At 46.5% G+C, this 19,647-nt stretch overlaps 1 protein-coding gene across 1 annotated transcript in view; it reads left to right on the forward strand.

Moving 5' to 3' along the window:
* Nucleotides 1-9,705, forward strand: part of SLC22A13 (solute carrier family 22 member 13) — a 10,742-nt gene extending 1,037 nt beyond the window's left edge. Inside the window, exons 2-10 of the mRNA XM_007945707.1 lie at nt 6,350-6,453; nt 6,724-6,878; nt 7,119-7,287; nt 7,524-7,644; nt 7,736-7,830; nt 8,071-8,285; nt 8,493-8,601; nt 9,165-9,380; nt 9,612-9,705. Of these exons, the coding sequence (XP_007943898.1) occupies nt 6,350-6,453; nt 6,724-6,878; nt 7,119-7,287; nt 7,524-7,644; nt 7,736-7,830; nt 8,071-8,285; nt 8,493-8,601; nt 9,165-9,380; nt 9,612-9,705 (1,278 nt within the window). The remainder of the gene's footprint in view (nt 1-6,349; nt 6,454-6,723; nt 6,879-7,118; nt 7,288-7,523; nt 7,645-7,735; nt 7,831-8,070; nt 8,286-8,492; nt 8,602-9,164; nt 9,381-9,611) is intronic.
* The last annotated feature ends 9,942 nt before the right edge of the window (nt 9,706-19,647 follow it).

The raw sequence follows: 19,647 nt of genomic DNA on the forward strand, positions 1-19,647 counted from the left end.
CTAAGGCACTTGACTGCTAACCAGAAGGCTGGTGGTTCAAACCCACCAGCCACTCCTCGGAAGGAAGGTTGGCCAATCTACTTCCGTAGAGATACTGCCTCGGAAACCCAAAGAGGGGTCACTGTGAGTCAGGTCTGACTTGACGGCACATAACAACAACACAGGTGTCTGTCTGCCTGTCTGGTACACACATACAACTCTAGGACTTGTCCTATGGGTAACTGAGTATTTGCTTTTGCTAAAACTTCATTCTCTTGGGAGAGACCCAGTCAGACAAATAAAAAGATTCCCATTCTCAGCTGCCTCAGGCAAGAGGAGCTCTCTGAACACATCTAATCCCATTCTGCTGCTTCCCAAAAGGTATTGAGGCACAGAAGGGGCCTGGGTCACATAATGAGTTGTGAGATAGTCTCCTATGCAGGTCTTTTGCTGTCTAGTTCCCTATAGGAGAGAAAGGTAGCATAGAGTCCAGAAACCAAAAGAACATGATTGTCAGGGAGATCTACATAACTCTTACCTTCTTTATAGTGGCACACGCTGAGCCCCTGTGGGAGGTGAACCTGGAGTCCAGAGATTAAACATTCACATTTTAGTATGTGAATATCCACCTGCCCCTTGAGCTCTGGCAGCCTGAGGATATGTCCTGGCACTCTCCTCCTAACTCTCTCTGTCATTCCACTCCACAGGGGAGCTGGGCAGCATATGAAATTTCCTACCCTCTGGTTCTAGCCTAGCCTAGTTCAATCTGGCCCTCACTGGCCTTCCCATTATCCCCAGCATCACCTCCATAATAGGTTCTAGGCTTCACTGGCCCTCAAATGCTTTGGCTATGCCTACCTCTACACATGCTCATAAACTCTCCTGCCCACCTGGCCGAATGCCATTATCCTGAAATCCTAGGAAACCTTCCAGCTTGCTCACAGTCCTCTCTAGACCTTGTTCACACTCTTTGCTCATTGCAATACTATTATAATCAAAGCCTCCTGAGTATTAACTGTTTGCAGGCACAGCCAGAGAAGGGAGGTATCCCATTCATCTTCTCCAAGAACTCTTGGAAGTCAAGGGAAGATCTGGGGCCCTAAGGAGCTCTGGTAGCATAGTGCCTGAAGCATCTGACTGCTAACCAGATGGTTGGAGGTTCAAACCCACCAGCCACTCCATGGAAGGAAGACTGGGCAACCTACTTCTGTAAAGATTTACCACCTTGGAAATCCGAAGGGGGTTGCTATGAGTCTAAATTGACTCAATGGCAGTGAGTTTGGTTTTTTGATGTAGAGGGATAAAAGGGATAGGTGGGCTGTGATGCCCAGAATTTGTTTCCTCCTAGAGAGGGAGTAGGCAGACAACTTCCTGAAAGAAAAGGCATGTGAGTTGGTCACCAAGATACAAAAAAAAAAAAAAAATGTTGGTAGAAAAGAAAGGAAGGGCTTTGCAGACAGAAAATGGTGAGAAAGGTCTGCCTGACATCAAGAAGCAGCACTTCTGTCTGGAGAGCAGGAGAATAATAGGCAACTTGATGTGCCTGGAATGGAAGGGTGGGCAGAGTTACGGGTTTGATGGGCTGTTCTCAAGGATTTGGGCCTCTCTCTTTACCTTCAGACATCAACCTACACTGCTGGCACTGGAGTGGGACAGGAGACCTTTTGCCCTGTCCTAATATGCTTCCTCCATCCCTACCTTCCCAAGGACTGTGACCTTCCCATGAGTGTATATCTTTTGTCCTTTGTGTCTTTTACCACATGATAACCCCAAGCTTAGTTCCCGAGTGGAACTAACTTAGGGGGAGATTTTCTACCTCTGCTTCCTGTTTATGAAAAGGAGCTTTGCCACACTGGCTCATAAGACCCTCTGTGAGCTGACATCCCAGGTCAACTTATTCTAACCTGAAGCTTTATATTCAAATGAAAATACCAATAATCTTAATTTGAGAGGAAAAGAACATGTTTTTTATAGGCTGTGTGCTTCTAGAGAACAAAGTACATTTCTCCTTCTCAACCACCTGCCTAACCATCTGACATTTCCTGGGTGCCTGTGTCCCATGCCAGTGCTTGGTAAAGTGGAACCAAAAACCAAACTCACTGCTGTCAAGTCAGATCTGACTCATAGCGACCCACCCTTGGGTTTCTGAGGTGGTATCACTACAGAAGTATATTGTCCAACCTTCTGAGGAGTAGCTGGTGGGTTTGAACTGCCAACCTTCTGGTTAGCAGTCAGATGTCTTAGGCATTACACCACTAGAGCTCCTGGCAAAGTGGAAGGTCAGTGAAAAAGAGGATGACCTTTAATAAGATGGATTGACACAGTGGCTCCAACAATGGGTTCAAACATGCAAACAATTGTGAGGATGGCACAGGACCAGGCAATGTTCCATTCTGTTGTAGATGGGGTCTCTGTGAGTTGAGACTGGCTTGATGGCACCTAACAACAACAACCACGTTTGGTAAGACAAAAAAATGACTCTCAGCCGTGTCCCCATGGACCTCTGAGAAGGGAGGGAAATAGACACCATCAATTAATAGAAATAAGTGTGATCTGTGCTGGAACCAGAGAAGAGGTAGGGGTGGAGGGGAGGAGAAGCAGAGAAAACAGCCATTTTTAGAGCTAAAAACAAAACCAAAGTCACTGCCATCGAGTCGATTCCAACTCATAGCAGCCCCTCCTTGGGTTTCTGAGGTGGTATCTCTATGGAAGTAGATTGCCCAGTCTTCCTTCTGAGGAGTGACTGGTGGGTTTAAACTGCTAGCCTTCTGGTTAGGCTAGGACACAATATAAACAAACAAAGAAATAAATAAATAGTCTGGCATTTCTGAGCGGGGGGAGCTCTGGTAGCATAGTGCCTCAGGCACTTGACTGTTAATCAAAAGACTGGCGGTTCAAATCCACCAGCCACTCCTTGGAAGGAAGACAGTGCAATCTACTTCTGTAGAGATACTGCCTCGGCAACCCAAGGAGGGGTCACTATGAGTTGGGGCCGACTCAACGGCACATAACCACAACAACAACAAACATGACAAAGAGTTTAGGAAATAGGCAGGAGCCCGCTCTTAAAGGATTTAAGACACAGTACTGAGGAACCTGGGGTTTCTCCTAGAGGCCAGGGGGAACCAGTGAAGGTTTGGAACAGGAGAGAGAGATGTGATGGGGTCTGCTCCAAGGAATGAGGACAGGAGTTTGGGATCATGAATCCTGAAGATGAGTGTGGCAGGCCTCAGACAGAACCATGTACTAGTGCTAGGGCTGCAGATGTTGATGACTGGTGTCTCAAGTTGGAGCCCTCTTCATCTCTACCATCTTAAACATGACACCACCACATGAGCGTGGACAAGTCTTGACACCTTTAAGCCTCAGTCTTTGCTGCTGTACATGGGATTGATAAGCCTTTATGAGGTTAGACCGAGGATTTAATGGGAATAAAACCTAACTCACGGCCATCAAGTCAATTCTAACTCATAGTGACCCCCATTGGGTTTCCAAGGCTATAAATCTTTACGTAAAGAGACTGCCTCATCCTTCTTCCACTGAGCAACTGGTGGGTTCAAACCACCAATCTTTTGGTTTGCAGCGAAATGCCTTAACCACTACACCATCCAAAAACCAAAATCCAAACCCACTGCCATTGAGTCGATTCCTACTCATAGCAGCCCCATTGAGTTTCCAAAGCTATAAATCTTTACAGAAGACATAAATCTTACAGAAGTAGATTGCCTCATCTTCCTCCCATGGAGCAGATGGTGGGCTTGAACCACCAACCTCGTGATTAGCAGCCAAATACCATCTCACTACACCACCAGAGCTCCTTTAATGAGAGTAAGGGGGGAGGTAGTGAATAGTGGCTATTAACCAGGGGTGCCAGCCTTGGAAGAGTCCCTTCGCTTGGCACTCATGCCCTCAGAGCTCTGTGCCGCCTTTTGTTTGAGATATCTGTGTCACCAGCTATGAGCTTCATGAGTAGTAGGACCAGCACACATCATCCTCACTAACATTTATCAGTTGCTTCCCGTGTAACAGTCACTATGCTAAACATGTTATGTGTGCTTACTCATCCAGTGTTACTCATCCAACCCATAGTGATCCTGTAGGACGGAGCAGAACTGTCCCATAAGTTTTCTAGGCTACAATCTTTATGGAAGAAGACCGGCACATCTTTCTTCCGTGAAGCAGCCAATGGGTTCAGGTAGCAACTGAGCACTTAACCACTGCACCACCAAGGATCCTGTGCTAAACATGTTACATGTGTTAATTCCCTTAATCCTGTCAAGTGATATTTTGTTTTATATTTTATCCCCATTTTGTATAGGAGGAAACCAAGACACAGACAGATTGGCTAACAGGCCAAAGGTGACACAAAGTCACTCAGTCCTGACTCCAGAGCCTGGCAGCAGCAGGTGTTTATTTATTATAATTTATTTTAATTAGCTTCTTGCTATAAAGGCAATCAGTGCTTGCTGGACAAACCAAACAGGACAGAACTAGGTGGAACAAGTTCAAGTCCTCTGCCCTTGTTTGTTTTGTTACCCAGGGGCAATCACAGTTAATCATTTGACACACAGGAGAGTTCTTAAAAATTAACAATTTTCCTTGAAAATGATAACTCTTGAATTAATTTCTTGCTAAAGATTGTTTAACAGATGGTGGCTGACTAGTTGGCTGTCTGAGGGCATTCGTTCATTCACCCATCATTTGTTTAATGAGCATTCTCTTAGCCTTCGCTCAGTTTCAGTCCCTGTCTAGGGTAATAGGGATGTCTCAACTTTATTGCCATCCACCCATATGACCTGGGATATGTTGCTTAACCTTTCCTACCTCTGTTTTATCATCTATAACACAAGGATATAATGAGTCAGGGACTATTGTCAGATTCATATGAGATGATACATATAAAGCACTTAACACTTAGCACAGAGCAAGCATGTGAAAGACGTTACTCTCTGTTGTGAAGCTGTGTCTGTGCATTCTAGGGGGGAGTTCACATATTATGTCCACCGCCCCCCACACACAAACATTATTTGTATACCTGGAGCTGCATTGTTGGATGGGACATACAATTCCCTGAGGGGCCCACAACCCAGAGGGAAGGGGAAATCACTTCCATGTACTGTATGTATATATACAGCAGACATATGTACAGAGTTACATGAACACATATATTTTCTCCCTTTGGTTTGCCAGCCTGTCTCTCAATCAGGTTTCTGTGTCCATCCTCACGTGGGTTGGCGTCTCTCTCCTTTGCTTTATCTTAATCTCCTTCCTCAAGGAGTATGTAAGGACTCCTTAGGATCCTGACTGCACGTGCATAATGGGAGTTTCAGGGGACTTGGAAGCCAATGGGAAAACTTGGAGAGGCCTGAGTGGGCCACAGGGACACTCTGGCTGTGGAAAAGAGGCCTCATTTGTCAGAAAGCAGTGATTAGTGGTCTGTCCCAAACTTTGCATCCTTGAATGTGTGAGTTACTTTTTAAATGGTGTCTCCAGGCCAAAAGAAATACCTGGCAATTACTTTTATTAAGTAATTAGGTCCAAACAACAAGTACTTTTGTCCTGATAATTTAGTAACTGTTTGAAAAAAATATACACATACATCAAAAGAAAAAATATTTTTATTTCATTCTTCATAAGTACAATTACTGTATTTGTTTCCTTGGCTGCCGTACCAAGTTTCCACTAACAAAAGTATTTAAAACAAAATAAATTTTGTTTTAAGCCAAATTTTGTTTTATTTTAGTGGCTTAAAATAAAATTTATTCTCTCACAGTCCTGGAGGCTAGAAGTTCAAAATCAAGATGTTGTCAAAGCTGTGCTCTCTCTGAAAGCTCTAGGGAGAATCTTTTTCAAGCCTTAGTTTCTGGTGTTGCTAACAGACCTTGGCTTGTAGACGATGACCCCAGTCTCTGCCTCTGTTGATACATGGTACTGTCCCTGTGTGTCTGTGCATCTGTCTCTCTTCTTTTATTATAAGGACACTAGTCATACTGGATTTGTTGTTATGTGCCGTGGAGTCGGACCCAACTCATAGCGACCCCTCCCTGGGTTTCCGAGGCAGTGTCACTGCGGAAGTAGATTGCCCAACCTTCCTTCTGAGGAGTGGCTGGTGGGTTTGAACCGCCAGCCGTCTGGTTAGCAGGCAAGTGTCTTAGCCACTATGCTACCAGAGCTCCTGATATTGCTGTATTTCCCTTTAAAATTGAAAATATCCTGTGGTGTCCCATGAATTCACTGTGGTATCCTGGGATGCCTCAGCACTCAGTTTGGGAACTGCAGGCATCTGCCCTGAGAGAGGTTTGCAGAGGGCAGGGTAAAGGACTTGGCCTCAGCACTGCCCTAGACTTCCATCTGCTTGTGTCTGCCTCAGTTTGACCTGGTTTGTGATCGGAAGCACCTGAAGGAGACCTCACAGTCAGTGTTCATGGCAGGGCTCCTCGTTGGATCTGTCATCTTTGGGCCCCTCTGTGACAGGTAAGGAACCCTGACCAGCTCTCCCCTGATCGAGGATATTCTTAGGCTCCTGACCCAGAGTCAAGGTTCTCCCTTGTGATCCCTCTCCCAACCATACTCCACGACAAGGCTGTGTTCCTCTACCCTCAAATGGGGCTCCCAGGGAAAGAATATATCTCCTCCCTTAGACAGAGTTGCCAGGGCAGAAATGGATCTTCCTTGCTTCTTCCTTATCAGATAGACTCTTAGGAGGGATCATACCCCCACAGACCTGCCCCTTTGCTATCCCAGGATTGGCCGTAAGATTACTATCCTGGTGCAGCTGCTACTCCTAGCCCTCATTGGCCTGTCCACAGCCTTTGTGCCTAGCTTTGAGCTCTACACAGCCCTGCGCTTTGCTGTGGCCACTGCTGTCGCTGGATACACCTTCAGCAACGTCACCCTACGTGAGTATCTGAGCCCTAAAGACTTCAGCCATGTCTATTATGGCAGGCTTCCAAAAGCCCAGGCTGGCTGTGTTCCCCAGACTACCTGTGGGGACCTTGTCACACACCCCAGACCTGAAGAGGCCATATTGGGCCTTCATGTGCTGGCATTGAGTCCCCAGATCTACAGGGTGGTGTCTGAGGAGTTCCAGGGAGTGGGTGGGCAGGCTCCAGCACAGTCTCACCCTCTCTTCCCCACAGTTACAGAGTGGGTAGGGCCCTCATGGAGGACCAAAGCTGTTGTCCTGGCCCACTGTGCCTTCTCCATTGGGCTGATGGTACTATCAGGACTTGCCTATGGCATCCAGAACTGGCGGCTCTTCCAAATTGCTGGCACTGCCCCTGTCTTGCTGCTCTTCTTCTATGTCTGGTGAGGAGACACTTCCCAGGAACAGGCTGCTCCTAGGTTAGCTCTGTTGTGGCAGGGTTGGAGTACAGCACTCAGATTCACCCCATGGGATATGCATTGTCTGGGAGAGGGAGCCTGAAAGTGCTGGAGTATGGGGTTCAGTGTGCCCTTGAACAGCCCAAGAAGGCTCCTTGGAGAAGGGAGGGGGTTCCACAGGACTGTAGGACCCATTAGTCATAGCCACTCCTGGGCAACAGGGCCCTCCCAGAATCTGCACGGTGGCTCCTGACCCAGGGGAAGGTAGAGGAGGCAAAACAAGTGATTCAGAAGGCAGCCTCAGTCAACAAGCGGAAACTCTCCCCAGAGCTCCTGAGCCAGGTATCACCAGCAGACCCAGTACCAGCTTTGCCCCAAATCTGATCAACACAGATCTCTCTGCCTGGCCCCTCATTCTGTGTCTTCCTCTCAGTTGGTTCCAGAGAAGAAAGGCCCTTCAGAGAATGCCCTGGATTTGTTCCGATACCCCCAGCTCAGGAAGGTGACCCTGATTCTCTTCTGTGTCTGGTGAGTATACCAGGGCCCATTTCCTTCCCTGAGGACAGAATGAAAGAGCTGCTCTGCCCTGGTCTGTATTAGTGGAATGGTGGGATGGTGGCTCTCTGGCTGTGATGGTCTGTCTGGGAATGACTGTCTCTCCCTGGCTGTGCTATTGTCTCTCCTGTTGTGACTGCAGGCTAAGGCAGGACTCCCAGTATGATGGTGGCCGATCACCTAGCAGTGACAGGACTCTTGGACAATTCGCAGGTTTGTGGACTCTCTGACATACTTTGGCCTGAGCCTTCAAGTAGGAGACTTTGGCCTGGACATCTACCTGACACAGCTAGTCTTTGGAGCAGTTGAGGTGCCTGCCCGCTATTCCAGCATCTTCATGATGGAGAAGTTAGGCCGCAAGTGGAGCCAGCTGGGGACTCTAGTTCTGGGTGGCCTCATGTGTATCACCATCATCTTCATCCCTGCAGGTACCAGGGTTGGCTGTTCCCCTATCCCTATCCACTCCCACCCACCTCCCATCAGGGACTAGATCTTTGGACACCGTTTCCCTTTCAGGAGTCAAAATTTCCCCAGGATTTGGGTACAGAAGGGGTGGGAAGTTTGGGTAGACAACACAGGGCCCAAGTGACAGGGCTGTATATCTCCCCATGTGTCTGACCAGTGTCCTCCCCCAGATTGGCCTGTGGTGGTCACTGTGCTGGCCATAGTGGGGAAGTTTGCCACGGCTGCTGGATTTACCATCTCCTATGTGTACTCTGCTGAACTCTTCCCCACCATTATTCGGTAAGGGCTGCTGGAGAAAGTTTTACTCCTCTACTCCTGAGACCCTGATTTGAGCCATCCTTCCTTTTGCCTTCACCACCATTCCACAAATAGTAAATAGGACTGGCTTTGGGGCAGCAGTGTTGGATGGGGTCCATAGCAATTGGAAATCTAGTCCAAGCTCTCAGGTTGGAGGCTGGAGGAGGACAGATAAGGAAGTAGGCCATACCCTACCAGGTCAGTACTAGAATATGAGGTATGAGTGGCCCAGGAGAAGGAACACTTAGTATGTGGGGGTGGGGGGTGGGTGATCAGGAGGTATAACCTTTGACCTGAGACTTCACAGGTGTGTAGGAGACAGGCAGACCAAGACCTGGAGGTATGTGCAATAAACATTGCAAACTGTTGGATACTAGTCATTTATGCAGGAGTAGAGAGCAGGAGGGCCTGGATAAGGCTAGAAAGCCTGTGGACCTTTGGGGATCATAGTAAAGGGTCTCAGCTGCCCCAGAGAAGTGTGCTAGGGCAGAGCTATGGTCTGGAGTTAGGTCAGGTCTGCTCAGCCTAGGCTGGCCTTCCCGCAGGCAAACAGGCATGGGGCTAGTTGCCATCTTCTCAAGGATCGGGGGCATCCTCTCACCACTCGTGATCCTGCTGGAAGAGTACCATGCGGCCATCCCTATGCTTATCTATGGCAGTCTTCCCATCATGGCAGGCTTGCTCTGTGCCCTACTACCAGAGACACGTGGCCAGACCCTGAAAGACACCATAAAGGATATGGAGCAGGCATCCCATGAACGGTAAGGTGCTTCCTTTCTCTGAAGTTCAGGTCCAGGGCCTCACATCAGCTTCCACCTCACTCTTAATCCATTGTTGCTTGGAAGCCAAGTATGGAGCCTTCTGGAACCTTAGTCATCTAACTGGCTTTGGGCCAGACCCTCCCCTCACTTACTTTGGGGCGGGGGATGGTGAGAGACACTGCCACGGGACCAATTCCCGGGTAGCCAGTGACAACCTTTTACTCCTTCCAGGTCTGCAAAGCCAGTGCACTCAGAAAAAGGAACGGAGGCCATAGAAAGAGATCCCAACCCAGAGGTGGCCTGTGTGAGCAGCACTTACTTCTGACTGTGGCCTATAAAAGCCATCAGCAGCAAGGGACTTGTCTAAATTTTCGCTTGTATATAGCCGGGATGTATGAGGACCCAGAGGGCAAGGCCAGACTTGCTTATAAAGGCAGAACACTAGGAACTCTACCCCAACTGCTGAGCCTAATTCTAGGATCATCTGGGACAGGACTCTTACCCTCTTCACCTTTCTCATCTCCAGACCCCTATTGCATTCCCAATACCCTGTATTGGGTTAGGGTCTGGGTTGTGTCTTGGGCTTAACCTGTTCTCTGGTAGTCTTGTGGGAAAATGGCTCCACTGGTCCTTTCAATCTGGAGCCCTCCTACCACAAACAGAACGCCTTTCCAAGTATGAGCAAACAAAAGGCGGATAAATTTGAGCAGGTGGATGAAAAGGCTACAGATGAAGAGGAGATTGTGCCTAATGCCTGGACCAGGTCCCTCTGGCTAAGATGGGGCCCCAGAGGAAGTTTGTTTGTGCTGAGAGAAGACTCCATGTCCACTCCAAATCAAAGCTTCAAGTCTTGCATTCAGTTCAGAGACCTTCCACACCCTTGGCTTGTACCTAACCTCTCTGTGGCTCAGAAATGAGCAGAGGGGAAAGAAAGAAAAGGACTTTGTTCTATTCCTTGATCACTCCTCCTCCTTGAGTTCTCCTGCTTCTGCCCACACAAGGTGAGGGAAAAGGACAGAGGTCTTCACTTAGCTGCTGCTGTTTGTAGCTGCCTCCAGCTTATACTAGCCAATCATCAGCCAGTCCATTATGGCAGTTTTCTAAAAGCTGGCCTTTCCATGAGAACATATTGTATGTTTTCAGAGATCCTCTGGGGACCTCTGCATTGTCTTTTAATATAAGCAGTATACTCACAAATGAACTCTTAGGACCTCTCTTCAGCTTCAGCCCCCAACATGTCTTTCTTACCTTAGAAGACAGCCCTCTGGGGTGAGGTCCCATCAAATTACTGATGAAGAACACCATGAACCTTTGCCCAGTCAAATCGTGGAAAAAGAGCTTATCAGCCACGCTTTCTCTCACTTTGTCCTGTCCTCCAAGGTATCTCTAGCCAACCTTGCACCAGGGAGTGTTTCCAGTCTCCCTTTCTCACAGACACCCCCACTCACTAAGAAGGGTTCTTTTAGAACCTCCCTCCCTGTGTTCACCTTCTCTTATGTAGCCTGGAAGGGGTGTTGAGTGCTGGACCTATTTTGCTGGCTTTGTAAATCCAGCATGGATGTGTCCAGCAACTTATCTTTTGGACACATGAGTATTATTCATCGTTCTGTTTTAGAGTGATGGGCAAATGTTTGAAGAACCAAACACTAGAGGGACTTATAAAGCCATATTCTTAATTTGGAAATTTTTTTGGAGGGCAATAAAAACCATGGTTTTTTTTTTTTTTTTTTAAGCAGGGGAGTGGCCAATAGGATGTATATTTTTAAAAATCACTCTCTATTTAGAGAATGTGTTAGAAGAGGGCAAAAATGGAAGCAGAGAAACCAGGCAGAACATCATTACAACAATAAAATTACAGTGAGACTTGGGAGAGCTGAAATTCAACGGGACTCCCCTGTTTTTCTGGGTCTCACAAGTTTTCCACCTTTGACCAGGTACAGGTACAAGTGACTTTTCTGTCACTTGTTTTAGTGGAAAATATATGTATTTTCCTTCTCTGCCAGGTTTCTGCTTTACACAGATTCCTGCTTTCACAGGTTTACTGTAATAGCAAATGTTATCTATCTCACTTTATCCTCAGAACATCCCGATGATGAAGTGGGATGATGGTGGTGGAATTGGGAAGTGGCTGTATCTGAGAACAATTGATTGGGCAGCTGGCCTGTACCCTGGGGACGTAGTTTGGCTGCATAGTTTGCCTTGGCTCCACTCAGGGGAAGCCCCCTAGCTTCTAGGCCCAGTGCCTGCCCCCCTCAAAGCAGCCTCCGAGATTAAGACTGCAATACTGCACATCTTGTGTTCACTATTTCAACATCCCAGGCCTAAGATACCCCCAAACTGCCTAGCCAAATACTCTATTTTACCACTGTCTCTGCTGACCCCAACCCCACCCAGCTCCACCTCCTAGTCTCAACCCTCTTGGAACTGCCACTCCAAATCCAGTAGAAGCCCCACAAGTCCTCACCCCTACTTGGAAGGGCATTCCATCTCTGGTTTTTCCCTTGATCGTTCATTCTCTCACAGCCAGGGGGCTACAGTAAGGGGCTCTGTCCTCCCTGTTGCTGCTTCTCAATCACTTTTGGTCCCTCCCTCTTGTAAAAGCATCCTCTTGTAGAAATCTATCTTTCTTCTCCTTGCTCCCACCTCCTGACCTACAGATCACACCTCCTCACACATTTAAAATTTCTGCTTGGCTCATGGTTGTCCCTTCTACCCCAGCTCCTATCATCATGCTGGGAAAATCCAGCTACATCTCCAAAATCTGGCACATAAGTGCATGAACAAATGAATATCTAATTCAAACATCTTCTCTCTGATCATAGCATCCCTTCCTTTTGGCTTGCTTGCTCCATGACTCCTATCTTTAGCCTCATTGGACCCTCTGGTCTATTGACCCCTTTACTTTCTCCCTACCCTTTGCTGTCCTCTATATCCAGATTTGAGGGTATAAACCATCATTTTAATTTCTCTGTTGCCAAAATCCTACACTCTTGCCCTTGAGTGGCACCCAGAGAGCAAAACCACAACAGTGAATGAGCAGTGAATCTGCCTTCTCTCTCCCGTCACCCAAGACAGCTGGCATTGCTAAAGCCAACACAGGGCAAGTCAGTTCCTCTGTGAATTCATGGTCACTAGCCTCAGCAGGGTCTTCAACTGCCCAGGTTTTTCTAGCCAGTTTGTTTTCCACCTCTTGTCAGTGACTATTTCTAATCTCCACTCTCTGCATTCCTTCCCATCCTTCTCCTATCTCCTAGCATATAGCTTCACTTTCTTTCAAAAAAACAAGAAGCCATCATATGGCAGGTCCCCAAGCTTCTCACCCTGAAATCTTTAATTGACCCTTACTTGTTCTGCTGCTGCAGTGAAAGAACTGTACCATATATACTTGGTAGTGAAGCCACTCAGGGCAAGGCCTTACCTCTACCTCTATTCTTAGTAGTGGTAATTTGGGGAAAAGTTTATAGAGAAAATTTGTTTGCCATTGAACAGTTCATACATATTTTGTTTCATGACATTGATTATAAACCGTGTAATGTAACAACTCTCTTCCCACTTCCTCCCTGTGGTTACCTTTTCCCTGTGCCTTTCTTTCCTGTGCACTACTACCCTCTGAGATTTCTCCTTGTGCAAATGGTGCCCTTCTCATCTCATGTAGTTGATTGTGCTACAGAGTGCACCTCCCTGGTGTAATTGTGCACCTTGTAGACTTGTTTGTTGTTTGGCTGAAGGTTAAGCCATGGGAGTGAATTCAGTTTCAGGCCTGAAAGGTGATTAGAGACCATATTTTGGGGGTTTTACAAGTCTGTCTCAAACCAGTAAGCTTGGTCTTTTTTATTATTTTAAATTTTGTTCCACATTTTTCTCCCACCTATCCAAGCTCTCCAATTTTGATCCCTTTCTGAGTGGTTGGCAGTGGTAGCCAGGCACCATCTAGTTCTTCTAGTCTTCGAGTCATGTAGGCTGACATTCCCATGGTCCACTAGTCCCTTTGGCTAACTGTTTCCATGTGTCTTTGATTTTCTTCACTCTTCTTTGCTCTGGATAAGGAGACCAATAGCTGCATCTTAGATGGCTGCTCACAGGCTTTTTAGACTCCAGTCACTACTCACCGAAGTAGGATGTAGAACAGTGCTTTTTGTTACTGTGTTGTGCCAACTGAGCTTGATGTCCCAGCGACTCACTCCCTCAAGGTATTTGGTTGTGGCTAAGAAGTTATTATAATTTTGCCCCCAGTTAGCTCTATTATATAGAGAGACATTTTTTGTAGCACCTAAAAATACATATATAGAAATATGATCTGCCAAACCTATATATGGTCTGGGTATAGTCCCATTCACCTACCCATACCCACTCATCTTGCCTATCTATTTATGTGTCCAACCATAGATTAATGTTTACTATTACTAATAATGCAGTATTGTGTATGTAATAATATTTACCTTTGTTGTCCATACCTCTCCATATCTTCCTTTTTCTTAGTGATATTGTGCTAGTCACCTGCTTTTGGTAATATTGCCTTTCCCTTCACCCAGATCAGTGTGTATCTCTTAACCTAACTAACAATTTTCCCTCCTCTCCCCTCCCATCCCTGCTAACCAAAAAAGTAAGTTTCCTTCTGTATATAAACCTCTCCTTGACTTTTTTATAGTAGTAGATTCATACAATATTTCTCCTTCTGTAATTGACTTATTTCACTCAGCATGATGTCCTCCAAGTTCATCCACGTTATGAGGTGTTTCATGGATCCTTCAATATTCTTTAATGTTGCACAGTATTCCACTGTGTGTATGTACCATAGTTTAGTATCCATTCCTCCATTGATGGGTACTTAAGTTGTTTTGATTTATTTGTTATTGTGAACAGTGCTGTGATGAACATGGTGTGCATCTATCTATTCATGTCCTGGCTCTCACTTCTTTAGGACATATACCTAGCAGTGAGATTGCTAGATCAAATGGTGTTTCTATTTTCAACTTTTTAAGGAGTACCATATCGTTTTCCACAGTGGTTATACCACTTTACAGTATGAGCAAGGCTTTGAGATGTCCAGTTTCTGTGGTGCTGAGAGGCTCCTGTTCTTCTGACATTTCTCCTGCTCTTAGGGGTCTCCAGAGGAGCCAGAAGGTGTCAGCCACTATTGGTCCAGGCCACTTTCCTACAGGGGGGACCAGGGTCTGAGCCAGGACAGGGCCTTGATACAGTCATCCACATCAGGACCAAGAAGAGCTCATGTAAATAGAGCATGCCCAGGACCTCCCTGGGGCTGGCCAGTGCCCCTACAACCTGGAGTTGGTGGCTCCAACTGGGCCCTGGCTGGATAATTTCTTGCTTTTGCTTCTCAGAGATTAGGACAGTTGTCACTATCAGTTCCTGAGCATTCAGTCCAAGTATATAAAAAGACCCTGATATTTATTCGTTTTCCCAATCTGTTATCAAGGGAAACAGAAATGGCCTCATGATTTTTCACAAAGATAATTAACAGTTATAGTTGGTATAAACTTATGTCTGGAAGAAATATTATGTTTCTTTACATTAAAATTGAGCTTCCATCTCACTGAGCTGATTGGAAATTCAACTTCGACCATTAGTGGGGCTCACCTCTCCCAAGAGACTGGGCCAGAGTCCTGGGGTCTCATGTACACAAGCCAAGGGGTGCTCCCAGTCCTGTTCACTGGCCTCACTGATAGTGGATACCCATTGCACCTGCCTGTTTGGGCCCTCCAGACCCAGAAGTGCTGCTGCTTAAGGCCAGGGAGCTCTGAGGAGTCTGGAGGGCCTATGACTAGCCACTCAATTGACCACAAACACTGGAAGGAAGCCTAGTGAAAGTGGAGGATCAGATGCCCCAAACACAAGTGAATTACAGTGTTGGGCCCCAAAAAAGTGAAAATTAAAACCATAATTTTGCAATAAATAGTCATACAAACCCATTGCCATCAAATTGACTCCAACTCATAGCGACCCTATAGGACAGAGTAGAACTGCTCTGTGGTGTTTCCAAGGTTGTCATCTTTACAGGAGCAGATGGCCACATCTTTCTCCCTCAGAACAGCTGGTGGGTTCAAATTACTGATCTTTTGGTTAGCAGCTGAGCATTTTAGCCACTTCCTCACCAGTGCCTAAAATACACATACTGAAAAAACCAAATCACTGCCGTTGAGTCGATTCAACTCATAGCAACGCCTCCTTGGGTTTCCGAGGTGGTATCTCTACACAAGTAGATTGTCCAGTCTTCCTTCCAAGGAGTGGCTGGTGTGTTTGAACCGCCAGCCTTCTGGTTGGCAGTCATATGCCTTAGGCATTATACCACCACAGCTCCCAAAATAGGCATAAAGAGGTTCAAAACCCAAGTTTTCTCATAATGAATACTTTGATGGATTTGTACCGTAATGTACATTTCAGACCCAAATTCTTTCAAAAACTTTTTCTCAATGTTTTGGTGCCGCAGTTTTGCCAGTGTCCTGGCCATGTATTGTCTGCTGACTCTGATCAGGCAAGGCTGGATTCCAGCTTCCACTGCAGTTATTCCTTTTTCCCTCTGACGCTTATCAGGGTGGCATCCTGAATAGGGATGAGGAGTGAACTCTCTGTTACTGCAACTTCACGAAGCAGAGGTGGGGCCCCTTAGTAAGTTGGGCTGGATCCTTCTGGGTCTCAGGCTGCTCAGAGGATGGTACCTGACTCTAAATGACCCCTTTGTGAAATCTGCTCTGTCTGGCTCACATAAGCCAGCTCAGCTGGAAAGGATAAGATTTTCCTTTCCCCAGCAAGGAGCCATCAGTTCACCCACTGGGTCTGCCATGTACCTGGCCCTGTGCTAATCCCCTTCCTTCCCTGCAAGCACACAAACTGGAGCTCTGTATCCCCAAGCTGGCAGGAGTCTCTGGCTTGTGGGGTACATGGGCCAGATGCAGGCAGGTCTGACCAGTCCTAGTTGGTAAGGAAGTGTTGGAGAGGGACAAACAGAGGATGTGGGCAGGGACAAGCCACTTCCAGTGATGGCATCAGGAATGCTTGAGAGACAGTTAACAACAGTTCTATCTAGAAAGATGGGGAGAATTTCTGTAAGTCAGAGAGGTTCCCTATACAAAGGCATGGAGCCTAGAACTCACAGGGCTGTCTCATTTTGTCCCTAGAGGCTGTCTCCAGTGGTGCCACTGGAATGGAATGCTATCCCTCACCATTCTCACCCCACCCTGCCCCATTGTGACACCACTAGAGGCACCAATGGAGTCTAAGGGTTCTACTTCCAAGGGTCTGACTGGGCCTGGATTGTGGTCAGGTGGGCCCTGGCTGCGGCTTGTGATCCTGTCTCCTGGGAGGAGGGACCCGGGGGGCTGTGGAGGGTGGTAATTATGATGACACCCAGCAGTTGTGGGGCCACGTTCTCAGCACAGATGTGGACAGGAGCTTGTCTGGGCTTGTTCGGCTGTTGGAACAGGGAGTCTGTTGGAGAACCAGACCACCCTCACAGGAAGCGTGAGTTCTCAGGTGTGGCATCTGACCATTTCCTGTCAGGTGGAACACTGCTCCTGGGCTACGCTTCCCCTTTACAGGCCTCAGTTTCCTTTTTTGTATATTGAGAACCAGTTGTCTGGGGCATGTAGACCTGGCAGGGGACCTTTGGGACCATTTGGGGAAGCAAGTGTTCCGGGGTTTTGCAGACCATCAGGTCCCTGCAGGTCTCAGATGATGCTGCGGGGAGACCTCAGGGACCCTGCTGGGAGAGGCTGATACAGCTGGCTTTAAGCATGGAAGCTAAATCTCTGTGAGGAGAGCAAAATTTCCCTCCCAGCCTTCCTGGGAAATTTCTCTTGTCTATTCTAACTCCCCTATAACCTTATACACTTACATGCCATATTAGTTTCCTATTGCTGCTGTAATAAATTGCCACAAGCTTAGTGTCTTAAAACAGCAGAAACTTACTATCTTACAATTCTGAAGGTCAGAAGTGTGAAATGAGTCTCATAGGGCTAAAGTCAGGGTGTTAGCAGGGCTATGTTCCTTTCTGGAGACTCTAGGGAAGAATCCATTTTCTTGATTTTTCCATCTTCTAGAAGCTTCCTCAATTTTAGCTTCTGACTCCCTTCCATCTTTAAAACTTCATCTTGGCTGGTCAGATCTTTCTCACATAACACATCAGATCACTCAAACACTTAATCTTCTGCCTCCCTTATCCACATTTAAAGGACACTTATGCTTACACAGAAGCCCTGGTAGTGCAATGGTTAAGTGCTTAGCTACTAACTGAAGGCTTGGTGGTTTGAACCAAGCCTCTCTGCTGAAGAAAGATGAGGCTTCTGTAAAGATTACAGCCTTGGAAACTCTGAGGCAGTTCTGCTTTGTCCTAAAGGGTCGCTATGGGTCAGACAACTCGACAGCAGTGGGTTTGGTGGTTTTAGTATGCTTACACAGCTTTGAAAACCCTATGGAGCCGTTCTGCTCTGCTTATGTGCGGTCACCATGAGTTGGAATCAACTCCACAGCAACAAACGGTAACATGATTTCATTGGGTCCACCCAGGTAATTCAGAGTAATCTTGTTTTAAAGTCAGCTGATTAGCAGCAGCTTTCATGCCCCCTTGCCATGTAATATAACATATTCACAGGTTCCAGGGATTAGGACATGGACATCTCTGGGGGTAGGGCACTATTCTGTCTACCCTACACACACACTCATTCAAGTGCACTCTTCTTGTGTTCTCTGCCTCTTGTACATGTCCTATTCCTGCTGAGATCAGGGATCCCAGATTTTGGGGCCAAGCAGGAGGCATAGATGAACAAAAAGTGTGAAGTGTAGGAGACATTATGCTGGACCCTGCTCTGTTATTGGAATCAATTGGTGGTAATGGGACCTGTGGTGAGCAGAATGAATCCTCAGTATGAAGAGATAGACTGTACTCAGTTTGGACAATTGCTGTCATGTGGGAATGCTAACCCATTGTTAAACTTCAAAAAGAAAATCTTGAATTTATGTTGGCACCTAATTCATGCTCTTAGACACTGTGAAGGACAAATATCATCTAACAAAAAAAAAAAAAAAATCCATCTGCAGGCTTGTCATGGATGGGGAGAGGGGAGCAGCCACCTAGCATGACTGGTAGGAAACTAGGGCCCCAAGAGGAAAGGGATGTGCTCAAGTGTGCATTGCCAAATGAGGATGCAACCAGAGCCAGACCTGGGCTCCTTCTACCCAAGCAAACAAGGAGCTCTTCTCTATTCCCACCCATGCTGCCCCAAAGAGTTGTCCAGGGTAGTGAGAAACAGCCCTGGTGTCTGGCAGCAAGTAATAATGAAGTAAATCACAGTGCTTTGACTCAATGAAAACTTAGTATCCATTAACACAAAAAATGTGAAGACTGGTTTTGTCTGTGAAGAATACTAAGAGCAAGTAGTAACAGGCAGAAGCTCACTGCATTAGTTGCTATAACAAAGTACCACAAGATGGGGGACTTGAAACAAATTCATTGTTGTGGAGGCTATTATTGTTGTCGTTATGTGCCGTCGAGTCAAACCTGACTCATAGCAACTCCTTGGGTTTCCAAGGCGGTATCACTATGGAAGTGGATTGCCCAACCTTCCTTCCGAGGAGTGGCTGGTGGGTTTGAACCTCCAGCCTTCTGGTTAGCAGTCAAGTGCCTTAGGCACTACGCTACCTGCCTATAACACAGTCTGTTTTGTGTTTTCTTGTGAGAAGAGTCTTCTGTTTTCATTTCTTTAATCGCTATAGAACTTTTAAGGCTCTCTATTTCTTCTTGTCAGAAGGAAGAATGGGCAATCTACTTCTGTAGAGATACCGCCTCAGAAACACAAGGAGGGGTCACTATGAGTCGAAATCATCTTGAGTCCATTTGGCTTCATCTAAGCTTTCAAATTCATTGGCATACCATTGATAAAAACAAACACCAAACCCACTGCCATCATGTCGATTCCAACTTGTAACAACCCCCATTGGTTTTCCAAGCCTGTAAATCTTGAAGTGGATTGCCTCATTTTCCTCCCATGAAGCGGCTGGTGGGTTTGAATTGCCATCCTGCTGGTTAGCACCCACATGGCTTACCCACTACACGACTAGAGCTCCTAATAAAGTTGATAGTGTTCAGTTAATATTTTTAATCATGTATATTCCCTTTTATATGTCCTTTCTGTATTTTTAAGTTTTTTTCTTAATTTCACCAGAGATTTGTTGGTCTTATTAATCTATTCAAAGAACCAAATTTGGGCTTTCGATTCTCTTAATTATATTTTCTATTTCCTTTATTTCTGTA

The sequence above is a fragment of the Orycteropus afer genome, unplaced genomic scaffold, assembly GCF_000298275.1.
Source record: "Orycteropus afer afer isolate SDZICR_OR568_19922 unplaced genomic scaffold, OryAfe1.0 scaffold00142, whole genome shotgun sequence".
NCBI classification, from domain to species: Eukaryota; Metazoa; Chordata; class Mammalia; order Tubulidentata; family Orycteropodidae; genus Orycteropus; species Orycteropus afer.